Below are 23477 nucleotides of genomic sequence, written 5' to 3' on the forward strand. Positions count from 1 at the left end.
GCGTAGCTACATATTCAGCGCCATGGATAAAGTGGAATCGGTGCGCCCCTTGTTCCTCGAAAAAGGTTTCGCGAAATTTGTTTTGAACATTTAATTTAAAAACATATAGGCTATCTAATTATTTCGATTTATTATAAATTGTTATTAAATAAGGCTTTAACCTTACTTAATAATTTATCTGAGTTTCGAGGCATTTTAACAATAAGATAATCAATTTAATAAATACAGTATATAATAATACTATATTATCATCTATATAAATAAAAATGTAAATGTTCGTTTTTTCAAAATCTTAAATCTCCGAATGTTCTTCTCCGATTGCTTTGAAATTTTGAAACAACGTTGCATTCGAATACGCGCGTGTTTTTATATTATATAGNTTCCTCGAAAAAGGTTTCGCGAAATTTGTTTTGAACATTTAATTTAAAAACATATAGGCTATCTAATTATTTCGATTTATTATAAATTGTTATTAAATAAGGCTTTAACCTTACTTAATAATTTATGAGATTCGAGGCATTTTAACAATAAGATAATCAATTTAATAAATACAGTATATAATAATGCTATATTATCCTCTATATAAATAAAAATGTCAATGTTCGTTTTTTCAAAATCTTAAATCTTTGAATGTTCTTAACCGATTGCTTTGAAATTTTGAAACAACGTTGCATTCGAATACGCTCGTGTTTTTATATTATACTAGCTGCAAGGACACGCTTCGCTGGGCAAAAAGTAACGATAGTGAAGATTAAGATAATTACATTATAGCCAATTTTATTCGTTTTCACAGAATGCAAGGATTAGGTCCCCCGTTTCCAGATTAATTAGAGAATTTTTAAGTCCAGTAAAACGAAGTATTTTCAATCGAGAGATAAGTAAAGAGTAAAACGAAGTATTTTTAATCGAGAGACGAGTAAAACCAGATGATAGAAAAGACGAATCAAAAATCCAAAGAAGAATGTAGAGAAATTGTAGAACAATCTGAAAGGGAGTTGAAAGTAAATGCGATAGCATTTGAGCATAGGCCACCTAAGAGGATAACACGAATCTTCAGTACTTAACTTTAAGGATATAATGCGAAGCATACTGTTTCTCATAGTGGTGTTTATGGGATACACCGAAGAGATGAACCAAGTCAAGGAATAAATGATCAAAGACTTCATAAGAGAGAAGGCAGCGAACAACAGGTCAACAAATCGGCAAAATTAGGTCAAAGTCGCATTCTTAGATTTCTTTTCCCAGCTACTAGTCGATCCTTCTCTCCTTGAAATTAAGGCGTTAAATAATTCCTATTGTTTAAATTACCTGGTATCCATATAGTATAGCTATCTTGTCGATCCTCTTCCTATTCTCCTAACGAATAATATTATCGAAATATTATTATTAGGACTTGTGTTCGATCTTATAATAATGATTTTATTAACCAAACTAATATCCTATCAAAATTATTATAGCAATTATATTCTATTTTAACATTATCATTAGTCATAGCATGATAATCAACGGAAGCTAAGTTACTTCCTTCAGTATTTTCTATTCGATTTTTGTAGATCTATCTATTTCCTTAATATATGATTTATAGGAAGTAACTTTAGAATAGGTAATAGAATGAGTAAGGTATAAATAAGGTATAAGAGAGAGAGAGTATAAATGATTAATTGTAACAATTTCAATACCTCTTAAAGGCATTGCAGTTATATGCTGATTATACTTAAAATTTATTAACTAACTTTTGATTTTATGAAATTATGAAAAATGCCAAGATAGTTCACCTCTAATGTATGGAACATCAGTAAAAAAGAGAAGGAAGGGCATTGGAATTGTTTGTGCCCTAAACGGACTATAAGCGAGACACATCCAGATGGCTCAACTTCCTGCCTGGAGACGTTCGAGTATCAACCGCTATCAAGTGAACAACTTCCTCACAACCAACTTCCTACGAAGATAATAGTGTTAAGACTGCTATCTATTTGTCTTATATTTTTATGGCTGTGAAATTTGTATACCTTCAATTTATTATATTAATTATCGTATTTATTATTGTGTACTGTACCAATTATTATATTCAAAGTAATATTGAATAATCCTTATATTTATAGTTATGTATACTTTATAATATCTATATATAATAAAGCGTTACCCTTGAAGTTTAAACCTCTTCTTGTTTAGAGAGAGAGTTCAATCAACCTTCTATTTGTCACATAATATTGAGAAATCACGTCTTCTTACCGTAGTGTAATTTTTGAAGAGAGGAGAGTGATATGAAGAGCTGGACAGGTCATACGTTTTTAAGATAGCTTTTGAATTAAATATTATATTAATAAATTGTCGGTAATATTTCTATAAAATTAATGTAATAAAAGATACAAAAAGTAAGACAGCGTCCTGTAAAAATCTGGCAGATAAGGTAAAAAGGAAATTAAGCTTCCTTTATATTGCACCTTATCTTGATTTTCTCACAACATCTCGCCAATTGATTCATCAAATCATCCCGTCAAATGATGCGAATCTTTTTCTCAATATCCTGCTCGTCTACATCTAGCTGTATCGATTAGGTTGACAATTTGGTCAACCTAACAATACAGAGATAGTCTCTTTTTGTTGAGAATCCTTCGATACTTCTAGTTATAACTTCTTCTACACTTCGTTCATGCATTTATCAGTTAACCCCTTATTCATTTGATGTTTATAATTACATTTAAAAAATTAGGTAATTACTATTTTTTCATTTCTAGAGGACACAACGAGGAGGTGGAATCTTGTTATTATAACTTCCGTCTATTTAGGTTATAAAAATTTTTCAATACGTAGACTGTGTTTTAATAGTAAAATTACCTGTCTATCGTTTAATTATAATTACCGTCTATTCGCCCCACAACAATAGGGAAAGTGTTTTCTGCATTCTACATCGAAACTTAGGTACAGGTACCTGCCATTTTTTTTTCTAAACTACAACCTTCCGAGGTCGTCATATTATCTAAACTCTTCTCCAGACAATTTCAATATAACTTTATTCTGATACATTGGCTTTCTTCCACAATAAAACTTATTAATAAAAAAGCACCAAATCTGTCAGACCGATTACCCTATCTGCTGCAATGTTAAAAGTATTCGATATAGGGGAGACCGGGGCAACTTCGGCATGCGGGGCAAGTTTGTCAAGCGCTTTTTTCAAAAACAAATTAAAAGGAGACTTTGGTTATAGGTTAGGCAGTTGAGTTTTATTGGTGGCTTGTTCAGTGTAGTGTTTTTATTCTTCTCCAACAAGCGTAGTTGAATTATCAAGCAAATTTTCATTTTCGTTCAATTCCATATAATATTTTTTTTCCATTTATATTGAATTGGCAGGTTTTGTTATAATTCCATGATAACGAAAGTTACTTTTCCTGTTAGAAGGATGTAACTTCAACTTATTCACGTGGCCAGATCGTGGCTTGGCATTCTGTTCTCAGGGTTGTACTTAATGTTTCGAAATCATGACTAGCGGGGTAAGATCGGCAACATAAAGCCACATTAGAAGCAAAGGATAAAAATCAAACAGATGATAAATGAAAACATGTTTGCATTTGTTATTCATGTATATATGTCTTTGAACTTGCATTTCGTTGTAATAATATTAAATGGGTGTTGGATTTGTATTTCTTTGTTTTAATAGTGAATTCCAACTTATACATTGTTAATAACATAATTTTATATACGTGCCTATCTTGCCCCATTACTGTTGCCCCTATACCAGGGGCAACTTTAATAAAAATAATTAAAATAATTACAACTTTACAAAAAGAGAGAAGTTGCCGATCTTGCCCCTATACCCGGGGCAACTTCGTCAATTTCTCTCTTCTTGTAAAGTTGTAATTATTTTAATTATTTTTATTTCCAAACTGATTTTAACCAGTTCTATAGTAAGGTAACATTCCAATAGACAATATGCAAAGCTTTTTTTTCAGTTTACAGTAGTATTTATTACACAAAATTTAAGTAAAGCTTAACATGCCGATCTTGCCCCGGTCTCCCCTATGTATTTATCAGAAAATATACATACCAATAACTTCTAAACTACATCCTATTCAACATTGTGGTATTCGACGTCACTCTACTAATACTACATTAATCTACTTGAAACACTTTATAGATTCCTACAAAATTTTGAAAATAGAAAAGCTACATATGTTATTTATATCTAACTTCGTATAGCGATTTTATTGTTAAAGACAATTCCCAACTCTCTTTTAAGCCACCAAAAAGCGTTTCTATCAGCCAATAACACTTCGTGTGATAGTCACGTGAGAAAATACAATCATGTGGTGTTTTAATGGCGCAATGTTTGACACGGTTAACCGAGATAACTAACAGCAGAATAAAGAGGAAAGGATAATAAATTTAACACAAATTCTAACAAATAATTATATATAATTTAATTTAAAGAACAAAACAGCCGAGCCTTAATCGAAATACTGTAGTATTCTTTATCGAGAAATCTTAATCGAGGATTAATAAGCCTATTTTGTACACCAGTTCTTTCTCCATCCAAGAAAATAGCTCTAATCCAAAATCTTCGTTCGAATCTTCGACAAAATCAAGCTAAATAAAGCAATCCGTACAAAACAAAATTTGTAAGTATGTGGATAGCAACAGTGTCGATATCGTTCGCCATCTTGAATACTAAACGCATGCGCCGAAACGTATGCGGATTGCGGCTTGTGTGGTTGTGCTACCGCGCGGCGAAGATGCGTTTGCGACACCGCATTTCTTTGCCGCAGCACGTGTGCATCCTCCTTAAAATCGCAGTAAAGAAGTTAATTAACTTTACCTTGTATACAGAATCAGTGGACTAATGGCAATTGTCTACGATTCGTTTAACACACTGTTTCTAAAGAACTACGAAATGTTACTTTTACTTCTGAAGGTACGAAGTCACTTCGCTAATGAACCATAAGAAATGTGTAGATGACATGAAACATAAACTTTCTATTTTTCTGCGGTTTTAGGAAAATATAAAATATTCACTAAAAATCAGTTTTAAAAGTATAAAAACGTTCTCTATCAAACCAGACACCAGACTTTTGACATGAGGAGGAAGTCGGACGGTCTTGGGGATAGTAAAGTGAGATGTTTGTTTGTTTAGTTAACTTATGGCAACGCAACACTTGGGCGATCTGTCTAGAGGGGATGCTTCCGGGAGGTATTTTTAAGAGTAACTGAACCCTATTCAGGCGTTACAGACGTGGAGAAATCCCGGAAAATTCCACGCGGCCAGTCCGTCCTGACGATGCGTGAACCCACATCCAAACTCCCAGTGTTAAGAAAACGGAACCGCTTGACCACTGGTAGACCAGCGAAGTGAGATTCCGCGCTAGAATTATCAACTTAGGACGAACTAAACTGTTTTCTCGTGAAAGAAAGTGCTTCCTTTTACAAAAATTAATTAAATTCGATTTAAAAAAATTATTATTTGAAATTAATTCAGGTATTATTTTAACAACTTCGTTAAAATATCTCCCTTATCTCTAGATTATCACATGAAAGATAAAAATTAACATAAACAATTAAATTATTTTTGATTTATAAATTATTTATAAATGTAGATTTTATTGTTCTCTTAGCATATAATGATTGAACTTTGATGGTTGTATGATTACGGTTTCAAAATAACTGCTGACATTTCCTCTTTTAACAAAGCAGAAACATCGGTCAGGATATCAAAGAAAAAAAATTTGCCTATTGTAACGCGGTCTGTTGACATTTCAGTTTTCTTCTCGATAATACACAGATACAAAATCATAGTAGCGTAAATTATTTAATAATATTTATATTCTTTGAATTTAAAAATTAGGAGCGCATTGACAAATAAGTATTCGAAACGTAATCTTCCTTTCTAGATTTTCTTATATCATTGTTCTGTTCTGTTTTTTAAGATACCTTTTATCGATAAGTGTCTAAATATCACGTATTATTGAACCGTGATTGTATTGTTATTAAATCCCTTATGTATGTCACTAAATATGCATATTATACGTTATACTAATAAATAAATAACAAAATAATATTAAGATCTTTTATTTTAATTAAATTTAAGTAATATTACAAAACAAATATAAAAATAGTTACATTGAGAACTTTTTGAACGTTTATACGTGACATTGAGTTATTATAGTTGTAGTTTAATTTTCATATAGAAACAATTATTGTCAATGGATAAACGTAGTCGATTTATGGAGATATCCACTCTCATTTCTCACCATTGTCACAATGATCAAATTGACACGAGTGTGTACTGTTAAAAGCAAAATTGAACTATTAAAATATTCATCACAAATTTTCTGTAAATTTAATAAAAAATGAAACTTACTCTAAAAATTCTATTACGCCTTTCTTAGCGCAATAAGAATAATTTTCTTTTCCAGGTAGCAATTCGTCTAAGCAATTTTTAGCTTCCCAATCGTGAGCAATATTGATTCTACAATATCATTTATTTATTTAAGAATGACGTTTTGATTTAAAACTATTTGATGCAATTACTTACAGATGTCCAACTTCGTGAATAAAGATATCAATTGTACGGCCGATATATACGATGGAATGTTCTGCGATTGCAAATTTGTAATCCGGATTACATGCAGTTGCTAGGTGAGCCAAACCTGCAAAGAAATTTTTAATGACTATAACATTAAAAATCCTGTTGAAATAAAAACGTAATTTGAAATTCTGGATTTCCTACCACCGACGTAATATGGTTCTTCTCCTGGCTTTGGGAGAGAAGAAATTATCTCACGTCTGAAAGAAAATAATTACCATATGTTTTACTATAAGTAAACAAAAAATATATTTGCTATAAGTAATAGATATGTATATATCCATGGTGTGGTTTACTTTATATTACTTTTAAAAAATCAATTTTTCAAAAATATTTCCTCAAAATTGATGTAAAAACTTTATGGGTTAATTGTATCTAAATAACCCCCGTTTTTGTGCCTGGACCGCATTTAATCAGAGACAAAGCTTTTATTCGTATTCTTTATTTTCTATGCATTTCGGGTGCAATATTTTCTTTAATTTGCACCCCTCTTCAGGATTTTTTACATTTCTATAAATTTGGTAAAATTTAATTATTACATCGTTAAATTACTACAATAGTTATACAACGGTTAACTAACCTGTTTAAGTTTTAGACCGACATCTGCCCAGTGTTGATGTTATGTCCCCTAAGGCATTTTTAGACCGTTTCCCCGTCTTTTCCCTTTCCCTTTAGCTCCCCCCATTTCCTCCCACACGTCGTCTACCTCCATTCCATCGTTTAGGTTTATGGTTTTGTTTTTATTAATGATTTCGAAATGCTCTTTGAATTTTCTTAGATAAATATCTTTTTCTTTATGAATAATTTTTATACTTTTTTCGTTTATTGTGCATCCAAATTCTTTACAGTGATTTGTCCACGGTGATTGGGTGTAATTAAGTCTGATTGCTGCTTTATGTTCTTTAATTCTTGTACCGAGTTGTCTTCCTGTTTCGCCAATGTATATTGCTGGGTTCTTACATGTGCATTTTATTTCGTATATGACACCTGCTTGGTTTAGTATTTCGTTATTTTTGAACTTATTGGTGTTGATGTTGTTTTTAATTTTATTTTTTAATTTGGCTGCTAGTGTAACTCCATGCTTACTGAAAATTTTTTTGTANACCCCCGTTTTTGTGCCTGGACCGCAGTTAATCAGAGACAAAGCTTTTTTTTCGTATTCTTTATTTTCTATGCATTTCGGGTGCAATATTTTCTTTAATTTGCACCCCTCTTCAGGATTTTTACATTTCTATAAATTTGGTAAGATTAATTATTACATCTGTAACTTACTACAATAGTTATACAACGGTTAACTAACCTGTTTAAGTTTTAGATCGACATCTGCCCAGTGTTGATGTTATTTCCCCTAAGGCATTTTTACACCGTTTCCCCCTCTTTTTCCTTTCCCTTTAGCTCCTCCCATTTCCTCCCACACGTCGTCTACCTCCATTCCATCGTTTAGGTTTATGGTTTTCTTTTTATTTATGATTTCGAAATGCTCTTTGAATTTTCTTAGATAAATATCTTTTTCTTTATGAATAATTTTTATACTTTTTTCGTTTATTGTGCATCCAAATTCTTTACAGTGATTTGTCCACGGTGATTGGGTATAATTAAGTCTAATTGCTGCTTTATGTTCTTTAATTCTTGTACCGAGTTGTCTTCCTGTTTCGCCAATGTATATTGCTGGGTTCTTACATGTGCATTTTATTTCGTATATGATACCTGCTTGGTTTAGTATTTCGTTATTTTTTAACTTATTGGTGTTGATGTTGTTTTTAATTTTATAAAAAGTAATATAAAGTAAACCGCACCATGGATATATACATATCTATTAATAAGCGTCATGGAAAAAGAGACAAAGCTCCGTAATTTAAGAAAACTTCAGTCAAGATGCAAAATAGACATACAGTACTTCAAGTGTTTCTTAAGAGAAGAATCCACACCAAATACGTTAAGCCTACCCAAGTCCATCTCAGCAAACATACAACGTAGGGATATATGGGAGATCGAGAGGCAAATAATAAAAGCTACAATAAAATTCAAAACTAAAAAACTATTCATATTAAAACGACAAATAAGAAGATTACAAGGAAATGCAGAACCAAATAAAGAATCTACCGACTGGAAATACAAAAAAAGAAAAGACCAGAAACTAAAAAAGCTATTCGGATACCCAATGCCAAGTGAAAAAAGAAAATGGGAAAGTAAGTTAATAGTTAATAAGACAAATAAAACTATACCTGCAAATATAACTAACATACTAAAACTAGGATTAGAATATAATATGCCACTAAACGATAAAGCAATTAATATAATATCCGAAATTGACAAAGCGGTAAATCAGATAAAAATAGAAAATAGAAGTAATTTAAAACATCAAATAAAAGAAGACATAAAGAAACTAAAAAGCAACAATGAAATAGGGAAGAATGTACACTAAGAAGGGATTTTTCGAAAAATTTTCCCCCACTGGGGAAGTGTTATATATTTATAATAGATACATTTTGAGCCACAACAAGGCGTGGCGGGGTCTGCTAGTTTAATATTATTTTAATATAGTGGTTGGTGATGAAACAAATTGACGTTTGTGTGACAACTGATGATGTAAAGTTAGTATTGCTGTGCAGTTTATTATGGATATAAATAATTTTACACTCTTGAAACCATGTTGGTGATTATTTTATCTTTTGAACACTATATAGTGTAAATACATGAACACTTGGCAATCTTCACCTTAAGTTTATTCAGTTTTTTAAGATTGCCAAGTGTTCGTGTATTTACACTATATAATGTTCAAAAGACGATATAAATAATGTTGAACCATACATGTTAAGTGGTTTGTATCAGTAAACTTAGAAGTGCAAGCAACAGGTGATGGGAGATTTATCCATTGAACCAGAGAATAATTCATCAATGGGAATTCCATAACCACTATTGTTGTTTCTTGTTTTAAATCATGTAAAAAGCATAAAAACTTGGAGTTTGCAAACTCCAAGCTTTATTTATGTTAATGTCTTATGATTAAGATAACACTTATGTAACTCATTGTGAACAGGCCTTTATTCCTATACTGTTAATCTTAAAGCATTACTTACACCATTGTTTTAATTGTTGACAGAACCAAAAGGAAATTTAATAAAGAAAGATGTGCACAAACACTAATTTAAATATGAATATTTAAATTAATTTTTACACACTATTTTTATACTAAATAAGAAAATTTCTTTAAATTAATTTCATTTTAATATGCAAATTCTATTTTATGGCAGTGCTAAAATATAATTTTGAACAAGTAATTATTTATTGTGACATCATCACAATGCCAGGCTGCAAGTTTTAATCATATTTTTAATTTAATTAATTTAAAATATATGCTCTCCACCTGAAATTAGTACTTTCTTTTCCCTGTATATCATACTTTCCTTTAACAATAGTGTTGTGCTGGTCATCTCCTCCTTTTGGGGGAAGTTTTGAATTGAAATAATGTGACTACTGGTTTGCATTGAAAGTTTGTATATAGTTAATCGGGGCCTCCAGCCCCTAAGGTCTCCACATATGGTCTTCATCTATTAATTCTGTTCCTGAGATTATGAAAGAACAGACAGATGGATGATAGTGGAAATTTTTAGGTCTACAATTTTTTCAAATTGCAACAAAGGACCTATTATTTATGGGCCAGCTTGATTTGAATAAGATGAAAATAAATATATATCAAATATTTTTATAGATTTTTTTTTACCCCTGTAAACTATATGAAACTGTCCTAAAACATACCAGTAAGTTCTCGTAGATTAAGTTAGATTAGGTTATGAATTTACTCACGATCAGCATTAATAGGGGTGGCCAAATATCTAGCACATAGGCAGCTAACAAAACTGGTCCTGGATACAGTATACAGTAGCTTATAGTAAAAGTGTATAAGATTACACCACTTTTCACAAGACATTAATTATAACACTTTTCAATATAAACATTCACAATATATATTAATAGTTTTTACAGAAAAGCATTATAATAGTACCAATACCAAATGAATACAATATGACTTAGCTTAACACTCTGCCATTTGCATCACTTAAGTTTTGTGGTTTGAAATATGAGAATGTTTACTGAATTTTTAATACATTAAGTAAGTTTGACAAACGAAGTTTTAGTTAAAAATGTCTATGACAGTTTTCTGGAGTCTGGGTAAGTGGTGCACAGCAATTGTTAGAAGTGCTTGTTTACCATTTTGTTGTAAAAGTTTGCACTTTATACTCATCACATAAATCAATGTCTAGATTTGGAGTTTTTTTTTTTTTTTTGGACTTACACCTTGGCATGTATGATACTCTGCTTAGTGTTATTAGTAATTTGTCAACATCAGTGTAGGCAAGTCCCAAAGTGCAACAGAATATGCTTATTATAGTCTTAACTATACTGTAATCGTTAAACTTCATATTACTTGAATTAATTATAATCTTAAATTGTTGGTGATTTTGGATGCAATCAATCAACATAAATTAAATTAGGTGAATATTTAACTTATTTACTATTAAAAAAAATTCTGAAATTTATGTAGATAATTTTGGATGGTGAGCAAAGTGTTTTCATAATAAAGTTTTAGTTGTTTCTATCTCATTCTCATATGTAATGATCTTTACATATAACTTAAAAAAAGACATACAATTTATTTTCTAAAATATATATATTTTATATATACAGGGTATCCCATAAGTTTCCTTACATATGGTCAGTGTGGTCCTGTGGAGTGGCCTCCCAGATCCTAAGAATTTACCCCACTTGATTTTTACCTTTGGAGGCATTTGAAGGCCATGGTATATCAGGAAAAGATACAAAACATAATTCATCTCAAGCAACGTTTCACCAACACCATTACAAGCATAACTCCAGCTGTGCTTTAATGTGTTCTTCAGCAGTGGATAACATATTCAAATGTGTTTTCAACACAATGGCAGTCATGTAGATCATATTATATAAATAAAAATGGGTTTTCATATAAAAACATTTATTCATTTATTTTTCCAATGTATGGAAATTTATGGGAGACCCTGTATAACAACTGTAATGATTTTAGCAAGGAAAAAGAAAGACATTCATAAAGATTATTAATACAAAATCAAAACCAATATTTTATCTTGTATAAGTGATTTCTTTAAACAAAATCATTAATACATTATTATGTTAATGAAGCAAATTTAAAAAATAATGTACTTTTATTAAATAATTATACAATTAATTTGTATCTGCTTTCTTGATATTCCTCAATTGTTTCTTGCTCATTCGTTTTAACTTGGCAGTTTTTCGAATCTGCAAAGAGAAGTAACACAACAATAATAGTGAAAAATAGCCAATTCTCTTAAGCTATGTGAATATTTTATCTTACCACTTGAACAATTTCAGATTTCTTTTGATTTTCTTCTTTACGTTTCCTCTTCTCTTCTCGTTTCCTCTTTGCCTCCTGATTAATAATTACATCAATTTCTTTGTTTATTCATGCACACAAACTTGTACATAAAATTTATTCAAAAAGGACTTTGAAAGCATATAGAATTTTTTTAAAGTCATAAAGAATAATCCTGTATTTAACAAAGAAAAAGAAAATAACATTTTACCTCAATTTCTTTTTGTTTTATAGCTTTTAGTTCTGATTCATATGCAAGTAAATTTTTCCTTTCTACCCTTACTTGCATTTTTTCTTTCCAAGAAGATTTAAGAGATTTGACTTGTTTCATGCTTGTAAAACTAAAGAAAAACATACATTGTAATCAGTTACCTTGCATTTTAAATAGGAATTTTGTAATGTGTTTCTTTCTTTTTAAATCTTTCCACTCTGCAGATAAATTGTCTCAGTATCTGTAATAAACCACTCTTGAAAATTTGAGGTTCCAATCCAGATTCAAATGTGAAACTTTAAGCAGGTCAATGCCTTTATTGCTTCAGTCATTTTGACTGTTATGCAAAAATTTTAATAGTGTAATTGCAACTAATTATCCTAGTATTATATTAAATTTGTCTTATAAATAAACCAGGGGAGACTATCTGATTTTGTGAATAAAAGATTAAATTGATTAATTTTCATTTCTAGGTAAATGTAGTTTTTTATTATGTCGCAGGCTCGGAAGAGGAAGTCCTTTCCTCCAACCATTCTGGAAAGATCATCAACTAGGTTAAAGTGCAAGAGTCCTTCTGGTGAAGATGATATTTTGAATTTATTGCAGAGGTCAAATTTTGATATGGTGGAAGGGATTCAGCTTTTATTGTGATTGCATGCTTCATTAAATGGTAAAATTGACAAGTTTATCAGAAGATTGGATCCTCTTACAGTGGATTAAGAATGTAGATGAGGCCTGGTTGATTTTGAGGCAAGGTTAGGGGAGGTTGATTTGAAGGTTGGAAGGGAAGTAAATGGAGATGGGCATTCTCTTGATATGATAAAGTTTATATGAAATTGAGCTCATTTGAGAGGGAACTGAATGCTATGGATAATCAGAGAAGGATGAATAATGTTGTTATTCAGGAATTGGAGGAGAAGAAAAAGGAGTTAAATATTTCCAAAGACAACATTGTTAAATCTTTTGCAGTTAATATTTTGAATTTATCCTTGTTACATTTTGTAAATATATGTTAGGCTCAAAGACCAAAATCGCTCATTGAGTGAAAAAACCACAACATGTTGTGGCTAATTCAAAATGACTACAAAGCAAAATTTTTGTCATGGCTTTCATGATATTCGACCATGATGCGTCCTGGTTAGGTTAGGTTAGGTTACTTGGTTACTTTTCAACATGTACTGTAATCATTTGTGAAAATATATTAAAATTCTATTTATCTGGGATAGTGATCTATTAGAGACACTTTCGGCTGATTTGGAGTACTGCTTGGAGCAGACTTCTAATATATCCCTGCTGGAGTTCAATAAGGTCATAATGGAGATTGCTAGAGTGTATGGGTTGAATCACAGGTCTAAAGAAACAGTGGGAATAGATGATTGGTTTGATTTGGATGTTGTTTAATGATTAAAGCTAGAAATAGAGCATGGTTAGAGTTTAAGAAAAATGGTTTGGCTGCTCAAAGGAGTGTCTTTGTTCTGTACCAAAGTCTAGTGAAGAGACTATGTTTAGCAAAGAAGAAAGAATTTTGTAAAAAGATACAGAATATTAGGAATTTTTACAGAAATAATAGACTATTTTGGAATATGTAAAGGAAGAGAAAATTTGGTTATGGTAAATATTAGTTTACTTAATTGAAACCAGTGGCATGCTGTGACATATGATGATAGAAAAGCTGTGTTTCTGTAAGAAACCAATTTTCAGGGGCAATTAGTTAATTGCGCATCAGTAATGGTCTAAGGCAGGGGTGGCCAACAGTTTTTGCCCCCAGGCCAAACCAGAGGCTGCCCTAGGAAGATTTTGAGTTGGTGCACAATCTCATTGTGGTGTCACCCCATAGAGACTAAATTGTAGAGACCATGAGATAGAGATTACAGATACATTTTTCGCATTATCATGCTTTATCAACATTCTACACTGTATTTAAGAGATTTGTAATTGAAGGTTAACTCTAAATGCACAGTGAGTTATTGACCTTTTTTTTTTTTATTTATTTATTTTTGGCGTGAAAATTTTTCGTTTAGCTATTCGGACTTGAATAGCTAATATTGAAAGATTAATTGCATGCCGCATAAATTCATTAGATGGGTCGTATGTTGGCCATGCTGGTCTAGGATCCATTCATATTCATTTGTTCGATAAGCCAGTAAAAACCATAGATGTATCTAAATGTATTTTTAATATCACAATTACATTCTGAATCGCTAGCCACGATATAAGGGCTACTGCAATTAAAAATAAAATAATAAAAACTTACTTGGTGAAATAAAATGTGAAGTGGATATACAGTAATACCTCGACTTATGCTACCCGAGTTACGCGATTTTCAAATCTCGTCGATTCGTCTTTTGTTTGAGCGCCACGCAACTCTTGATTACTCACTCTCCCACACTATTGTTCAGCTTACATGTTCGGACATGTCGTGCAGAATCGACGCTTAGCTACAATTTATTTTGTGTTATTTATTTCTGTGTTTGTTATATCTATGGAGACTTGAGAGACCTCTACTATGTCATCCAAATGAAGTAGAACTGATTCTTCTGCATCAAACAAGAAAAAAAATCTTTATCTTTGGAATGTAAAGTTATTATTATTAAAGACTTCAATACAAAAATGAAAATTTGTGAATTAGCAAAGAAGTTTGATCTACTAGAATCGACAGTCAGAACAATTATAAAAGGTAAAGAAAATATTCTCAAAGCTGTGAAAAATGTTCAATCTTTAAATTCAAGCATCATTCGTAAACTCACGGTATTATTGCTGAGATGGAAACAATGTTAAAATTATGGTGTGATAATTAAGTAAATGTGAAAAATTGTCCTGTTGATCAGAATACAGTGTGCTCTCAAGCTAAACTGATTTTTGAGAGATTGAAAGAGGATGTTGGAGAGGTGGATAAAGATGAAGAGTTTAAAGCTAGTAACGGTTGGTTCAGCCGATGCAAAAGCCACTGTAATTGGCATAGCATTGCAGAAAGTGGAGAGATGGCAATTGCTGATAAAGAGGCTGTGTCTTACTATCCAGAGAAATTCAAAGCTATAATAGATGAAGGTGGTTATACCAGCCAAACCATATTCAAAGATGATGAGATTGGCCTGTTCTGGAAAAAGATGCCTAAAAGAACTTTTATCACGCGTGAAGAGAAAACCTTTCCAGGTTTTAAGGCCGCCAAAGATCGATTGACAACGATGGTTGGCTCAAATGCAGCTGGTGATTGAAGTTAAAACCTCTCTTAGTTTATCGCTCGGAAAATCCAAGAGCATTGAAAAATAAATCGAAAGCTGGCTTGCCTGTGATTTGGAAGTCGAATCGTAAAACTTGGGTGGCAGCTTCCCTTTTTCAGGACTGGTTTGGTCATCTCTTCATACCTGAAGTCGAATGTTATTGCCAATCTAAACAAATTCCATTTAAAGTGATGCTAATAATCGACAATGCACCGGTCATCCTCCTGCAACTTTAACTAATTTTGACCCATGTGTGAAAGTTATATTTTTGCCACCAAATACAACCAACTTGTTTCAACCGATGGATCAGGGATAAGGATGCACTGATAAGCAAAATGGCCAATTACCAATTAATCGGCCAATTAGTGTTAATAATTTATTGCATTAATAGTGTGAGATCCTGGAGTTAATTATACAGTTAATTATAATGTGGAAAAAAACCCATTTTTCTCCTCCACCTGGTATTTCCATCTCCTTTGGGACAGGTAAACAAGAGACGATCGAATATCCTCGCAAAATCAACAATCTCTTCCTTTGTTTCTAAAATAAATCTCAACATTTAATTGTTGACGCATGGAAACTTCGACATTGTTTAAAAAGCTGAAGTGTTTGTGTTTAACAGAAACAAAGTATATTTCTTTAACCGCTGATATTTGGACAGCAACTATAAACAATTCTCCTTTTTTAAGTGTAACAGCTGGAATTAGGAATTGCAACTTAGAAGCATTATCATATGCTGCAGCTGACACTAAACGAATGCATATTTTCTAAACAAGATGTGAAAACTATAATCACAGTTAATAGAAATATTGTCACACATTTTAATCATTCTGCTGTAGCTGTAATCAAATTAGAAGATTTGCAAGAAAAGTTAGATTTGCAGAAACACAAATTAATTCAAGATGTTCCTACTCGTTGGAATTCTACATACTACATGTTGGAACAGCAAAAAGCCCTTGTCACATATACTATAGATAATAAAATTCCTATGTTGAGCCCATATCAGTGGTCTCTCGTTGAAAAAATTGTTCTACTTGTAAAACCATTCAAAGAAATTACTGTGGAAAGCCNACTACGTAACGGTTTTATTGAGGGGGCGATACTACGTTGAAGGGGGCGACGATTCGTAAGAGATTGAGAAACACTGGTCTATACAAAGGAATAAAAAAGTAATTTCAATAAGCATCTTTGTTTTGTTCATAAAAATATTTTTAACACTAATGTGTGTTTACATGAAAATATTTATAGCAATTTTTACCTTTGGATAAGTTCTAAATGCTCCTAAATTCACTTTTCCAGCTGATATTGTTCTAACAGGATCAATCTAATAAAATAACAACATTTTATTAAATTTTAAGAAATACATATAAAAAAGTAAAAAAAAATATAACAACTAGCTGTACCCAGCCACATGTTGCTGTGGCTCAAAATGTATCTATTATAAATGTATAACACTTCCTGCCGGGGGGGAATTTCGAAAAATTCCTTTTTAGTATACATTCTCTTGACGTACCCTATTAAAATGCAATCAAAAATGCAAAAACCGCATCTAAAATAGTATAATAGAAGCAGAGTTCTTCACGATAAACCTTAATTTTGTCCCTCTCCCCGTGAGGGGATTTCATCATCTCTATAATCTAAAAACATGTGTGTATTCGAATGCAACTTTGTGTCAAAATTTCAAAGCAATTGGTTAAGAACTTTCGTAGATTCAAGATTTTGATCAAACAAACATTTACATTTTTATTTATATAGATCAGTGGTTTCCAATTAGTTTTTCCTGTGTACCACTTCAAGAAAGAGCTCAAACTCGCGTACCCCTTATAGCAGAAATTCATATTAATCCATACTAATATTATAAATTTGAAGGTAATTCTGACTGTCTGTCACCTTTTCACGTCTAAACCGCTGAACAGGTTTTAATAAAATTTAGCACAGAGATAGCTTACACGTTGGAGATGGACATAGGCTACATTTTACTGCGAGAAAATATCTTACTCCCGCAAGAAAATTGGATATAATGCGGGTGAAGCTGTGGGTAGACAGCAAGTGATAAATAGAATAAGTTTTTTTTTACATTTATTATGTTTAAAATACAATTCTAATAGTAATGAAAATAACATAAAGTTATTTAATTTTAATGTGACAAATGTGCGCGATTTTCTTTACACAACTTTGAAAAACCTGGTCGCTTTTTGGTCAGCTTCAGTCTTGAGTCATCTTCGAGTTGAAGTCGGTGATGATGTTTAGTTTTCGTGTTTGTCATGGCCGAAAATCTGCTCTCGCAGAGGTATGTTGTGCAACATGGTAGAAAACATTTTATTGCCACTTCGCTGATCGCTGACATGAAGATAATGATAATTGTACAATTAACATAATTTGTGTTAATTGTACAATTTTTGTTTCTTGCGCAAGAATTTCATTTAGGTATTGTCACAATGCATTTTTTTGATGAAATTTTGAGAATATTTTTAGTTATAAATAAATGAATTTGTGCATTCGACATCACGTTGTAAATTGCCAAATTTTTGATGGTCCACCCATTATTTTTTTGACTGCTTCATCTCATGCATTTAAATTTTAAATTGACCAATTTTAGAATACCGCGCGTACCCCCTCATGCAATTTCGCGTACCCCTGGGGTACTACTAATTGGGAACCATTGATATAGATAATGGCTTCAATATTACAAAAATATAATATTTTTCTACTTGTACAGTACTTTAAAATTATAATTGGTAATATATAAAAAAAATTTTCATTTAAAATAACATTTTATGTAGAAATGTTCAAAAGATGAATTTTTCTCTATTCAACTAATTACAAGATATCCTATATCCCTACAGAAAACTTGCATAAATATTTATTACAAGAGAAGTCAACATAACAAACTTGTTCAAAAATAACTGAAAAATCCCCTGTAAATACAGAATATAAAAGATCAATATTCTAAGACAGGTTAGAAAACTAAGGCCTGCTGCTTATCTTCAATCCAGCCCATGGGAATGATAGGAATTACTAACTTGAAAGTCTGATATGATGAAATATTGCCTCAAATGAAACAATTTCATTTTTCACATTAGTACAAATTTTCACCATTCTATAATAAGTTCATTAAAAATGTTTTTATTTGTTTTTAAGTATCAGTAATAATGTGTATAAATATTATGTATGAAAAATATCTCTTCCTAATAAAAAATCCTTTATTTTTCGTTTTGCTTTATGAGTAGAACTGTACCTATTTAAAAAATATACGTATTCAAGTTTGCAGCCTGGCATGTCAAATCTGAGTGTTTTAGAATCTGGAACTTTCCTAAAAAAGTTTGCTGATCACTGCCTAAGATAATTAAAATTATTTAATTCCTATAAGAATTAGATAATAAATAATATCAGGCTGTAATCTTATGTTTAAGAAAAACAATCTTTTATACAAATTATCAGTGTATGTGACAACATTCTCTTTTTTATACAGTAATACCCCAAGTTACGTAACACACAACTTATGTAAATTTGCAGTTACATAAAATGTAAATCTCAGAAGTTGGAAAAAAATGTGAGTAGAGTAACATGTTATTTTATAAACGGGTTGTTGTTAAATTCAGCGCTGCGGAGCAGCACTGCCGCTTAGGCTGCAAGAGCGCTGCGACTGCTGCTGAATATCTTTTAACAATGCACACAGGACAGCACTGCAGTTCCAAAATGGCAGCTCTCAGTGCAATTGATGGAATGTTTAGCGAATTATTTAATTCAAAAAATTTTAAAAGAAATTCATTTTTGCGATGTAATGTCCTATTTAGGAAGCATAAACTTGACAACAAAGTAATTGCTGGAATGGCAAGTTCTGTTGTGGTGCAACTGCGGAAAAAAGCCAGGATACAAAACTATTATGAGAAAATTATTCCTCAATACAGTGATCTGGATTTTAAAGGTCACTTCAGACTTCAGCATGAAAGCATCGAATATCTTTGCCAGATTCTGAATTTAAAAGAAACAAAAATAATTGGGACAGTCATCCGTTATAGAGGTAAGAAAAGAAAAGGTCATCCTATTGTCCTTATGGATTTTAGGAAATCAGGAATCCTTTAGAGGCGTAGGTGACTGTTTTGGACTCGATAAAGGACATGCTCACAGGCTGTTCATAGTGTTTTGTAAAGGTGTTTGTAATTTAAAAGAAATTTTCATTAAATGGCCAGTTGATAAGGATGCCCAAGATAAGAAGTGGTAAAAAACTTATTATTATTAAGGGGCAGAAACAGCTTTCCAAATGTCTTTGGATGTGTTGATGGGACATTAATACAAAGTAACAGTTTGTCATCATGAAAAGCAAGAATATTACAGCAGGAAGCAGTGCACTGCAGTCATCCTTCAAGGGATCTGCAGAAGTGACGAAATGTTTACTGCAGTTTATGCTGGCTGGCCAGGATCTGCACATCATGCAAGGGTGTGGCAAAATAGTGATGTAGGGATTGGGTTATCAAATAAAACTCTCCCACTCCCAGAGAACTGTCATTTACTTGGGGACTCAGCATACTCACTAGAGACATATTTGATAATTCCTTACAAGGACAATGGACATCTGAATTCCAAACAGAAATATTTTAATAAAAGACTAAGTTCATCTCGCATATGGTGATCTGTTTGGACGTTTTCGTCAACTGAAATTTTTGTTCGTAAGAAACAAGCAATACTTGACTAAAGTTATTCTTACTGCTTGTGTTTTACATAATCTTTGTATTCTACAAAGTGATGTTAGTCCAGATGAGGATAAACATTTCATTCCTTTCCAGCCTCACCCAAGCCAACATTCAACTAATGCAGCAAATAAGAAGAAAGATGCTATTGCTGATTATATTTATGGTGTCGTGAGACTAGAAAGTACAGTAGAGCATCGATTATCCGAAAGAATTCCAGTCGGCAAATTTAAATTTTCGCCAGTGCTGTGGTGCTGCAATCTTTGGCTGTCTTGGGCTACTCAAATATTTTACGTTTTTGATACTAAATTAACTTCTGAAGTATAATTTTTTATTGGTTTTATATTTTTCAATATATTTATTTTGTTTCTACAAAGTAAAAAAATAATTTTTAACGATACAATAGTCTTCGTTAGGCTTAACATCGACGAAAATTCAACATGGCGTCACAGACAACAAATAAAAATTTCAACATCAAATAGGATCATCAGAGAGAAGATCAGCGCTGGCAGGAATTTAACCTATTTCCTTTCTTGTTCTTGCTTACTGGCCCAAGCTTGAAACCACTCTGGTGGATCTTTTTTTCTTTTCTTTTTAAATTTACATGATTCTGAAAAGATTTTATTGAAGGGGGATGTACTGCTGCCACATCAGATTCATAGTGGGCAGGCAGTCCTGACAAACTGCTTGAAGGTTTGCTGGGAGATGGGATCTGCTCCAAGCATGGCTCAGAAGAAATGACACTTTCTTCTGGAGGATTGATGTCCACTCTAGATCCAAGTTCAGTAACTTGAAGTATGGCCAGGTGATGGCAGATTTCCCAGTGTGTTGTTTTGCCTTATCTCTATTTCTTTTATAAGTCGTCTTTAGATTTCTCCATTTCTTATCACAGTCACTGGGAGAAACAGTGTAACCGTGACTTTCTATCTTTTTTGATATTGAATCCTGTAGTTTTGTTTTTCTTATAGGTTTTCTGAATTCATCGTCCATATTTAATCTTGTTGTTATCAACAACTGTGTAGATGAACCAGTCCAAGAGAAGTCTCCTGCAACGATATGAAAGAACAACTATTATTTGTAGTGTATTAGTATATACATGTATATACTGATGTACTTGCATATAAACATATACATACCTGATTCTCCCTCCTCATGTGATCTGCTGATCAGTCTTATTGAATTAATATCTACATCTTCCGGTAAACCGATCTGTTCTCTCATTCCCCTCTCATATATCAGTTCTTCAAAAAAACGAGGAATGAAATCATGATCTGAAAACCATAAAAGAACATGAACTTTTTTTGTTTGATAGGAACTAAACAAATGACTTGTCCCTTTTAATTACTTTAAACTAGGCTATATAGCCAACTATTGTTAATGCCATAAATAAAGGCTTATCATACCCTCCAATTTATAATAAAACTAATTTATACAATTTAATTGTAATTTTAACTGTAACTGTGCAAAGTAACCTTTATCACAAGAAGTAATAAATTGGTTATTGTATACATTTGAATATTATGTTCCAACTGATGAGAGACTATAAATCCAAAATGCATTTTTTTTTCTTTTTTGGAAAATACATGTGTATAAAGTCCTATAAATTAAAGGATATGTAAGCCTTTATTTATACCATTCATAGCAATTTGCTAAAGATATAGCCTAGTTTACAGCAATTCTTAATAATGTCAAGTTGGAATTATTTTAAGGTATTAATATTGCATAGAAAGATGATTATTATTTGTATAATGTTGTAATTTATCAAACCAATTATGTAAACGGTATGCCTGTACAGTTAATATTGCATAGAAAGATGATTATTATTTGTATAATGTTGTAATTTATCAAACCAATTATGTAAACGGTATGCCTGTACAGTCTTTTACACAAACTTTAATGTATAATTTGTGTGAATTTTGAGTTTATTTCGTGTAATTAATAAAGCGTTATGAAAAACAATAACTTACCATTTTCTAAGCGATGTTTTATTGAAGAATCAACTTGTAATTCAATTTTTAAGTTCTCGTAAACAAATTTGACGAAGTTCATTGTGGTAGCTGCCATTTTGTTTAGGTGCAAAAAGCACCTCGTTCGATTGCTGCAGATTTAACCTCGAACCAGTGAAATTGCTGAGAAGTTTGCTGCGCGCAGCACTTCAAGAAAACGAGTTTAACAACACTCTCAGCGGCATCACTTAGAAGTGCTGCGAGCAGCGNGAATATCCTCGCAAAATCAACAATCTCTTCCTTTGTTTCTAAAATAAATCTCAACAGTTAATTGTTGACGCATGGAAACTTCGACATTGTTTAAAAAGCTGAAGTGTTTCTGTGTTTAACAGAAACAAAATATATTTCTTTAACCGCTGATATTTGGACAGCAACTACAAACAATTCTCCTTTTTTAAGTGTAACAGCTCACTGGTTGAAGGGTAATTTTCAGCAGGAAAGAGCTGTTTTGCAAATTGTTTCCTTTGAAGGTTCCCACACAGCTACACGAATCAGTGAACAGTTAAAAATTGTTTTTGAACAGTTGACAAGTGATAAGATATTCTTAGTACTAAGAGATTCTGCAGCAAATCTGGTAGCTGGAATTAAGAATTGCAACTTAGAAGCATTATCATACGCTGCAGCTGACACTAAACGAATGCATATTTTCTAAACAAGATGTGAAAACTATAATCACAGTTAATAGAAATATTGTCACACATTTTAATCATTCTGCTGTAGCTGTAATGAAATTAGAAGATTTGCAAGAAAAGTTAGGTTTGCAGAAACAGAAATTAATTCAAGATGTTCCTACTCGCTGAAATTCTACATACTATATGTTGGAACAGCAAAAGGCCCTTGTCACATATACTATAGATAATAAAATTCCTATGTTGAGCCCATATCAGTGGTCTCTCATTGAAAAAATTGTTCTACTTGTAAAACCATTCAAAGAAATTACTATGGAAAGCCAGCAAATGAGAAGCCACTTCATCTTCAATAATTCCCACAATAGAGACTCTGAAATTATTCATATCAAAAGCATAGATCAGTAGTTCCTTTAGTGGCATTAATACCACAACAGAAGAACTAGAAAATCCAATAAAATAAGATTTTCAGCATATATAGAAAACAAGTCTTTATGCTTGTCATTTTTATTAGATTCAAAATGAAATTTCAAAAAGAGGATATGCTAGAGGAAATCTCAATAAGAATTAAATTCTGAAGCTTCTACTTCTGGAGGTGATCAAGATGGAGGTGAATTTCTAAGTTTTTCTGATTTATTTGATGAATTAGCGTCTGGTAAACGAAAGAATGAAGAATAGCATGTTTTTAAAAAGAAAGAAAAAAAACAAAAGAGACGAACAAACGTTTCGATCAAGAATTAGAAACATTTACATTTA

General features: G+C 31.8%; 2 protein-coding genes and 1 long non-coding RNA gene across 4 annotated transcripts; all 3 read right to left on the bottom strand.

Annotated features, from left to right (window-relative positions):
• Window positions 1–6116: 6116 nt before the first annotated feature.
• Window positions 6117–6778, bottom strand: LOC111615309. The gene is made up of 4 exons (XR_002755057.1): window positions 6722–6778; window positions 6527–6641; window positions 6353–6460; window positions 6117–6277 (listed from the first exon to the last, which is right to left on the bottom strand). It is a non-coding gene; the product is annotated as an uncharacterized LOC111615309 (long non-coding RNA).
• A 4493-nt stretch (window positions 6779–11271) lies between these two features.
• Window positions 11272–13227, bottom strand: LOC111615310 (coiled-coil domain-containing protein 86-like). The gene is made up of 3 exons (XM_023356731.1): window positions 12178–13227; window positions 11949–12023; window positions 11272–11872 (listed from the first exon to the last, which is right to left on the bottom strand). The coding sequence occupies exons 1-3, from the start codon at window positions 12319–12321 to the stop codon at window positions 11798–11800; spliced, it is 294 nt and encodes a 97-aa protein (XP_023212499.1). The 5' UTR covers window positions 12322–13227; the 3' UTR covers window positions 11272–11797.
• Window positions 13228–20460: 7233 nt separating this feature from the next.
• On the bottom strand, window positions 20461–21871 carry LOC111615311. 2 transcript variants are annotated; one of them, XM_023356732.1, is made up of 2 exons: window positions 21226–21871; window positions 20461–21135 (listed from the first exon to the last, which is right to left on the bottom strand). In XM_023356732.1, the coding sequence occupies exons 1-2, from the start codon at window positions 21308–21310 to the stop codon at window positions 20711–20713; spliced, it is 510 nt and encodes a 169-aa protein (XP_023212500.1). In that variant the 5' UTR covers window positions 21311–21871; the 3' UTR covers window positions 20461–20710. The 2 variants fall into 2 exon arrangements, with proteins under 2 accessions (XP_023212500.1, XP_023212501.1); XM_023356733.1 differs by having other exon boundaries at window positions 20461–21157.
• Between the last annotated feature and the right edge of the window lie 1606 nt (window positions 21872–23477).

Source organism: Centruroides sculpturatus, unplaced genomic scaffold (genome assembly GCF_000671375.1).
Source record: "Centruroides sculpturatus isolate CEXI.00-Female unplaced genomic scaffold, Cexi_2.0 scaffold2426, whole genome shotgun sequence".
Lineage (NCBI taxonomy): Eukaryota > Metazoa > Arthropoda > Arachnida > Scorpiones > Buthidae > Centruroides > Centruroides sculpturatus.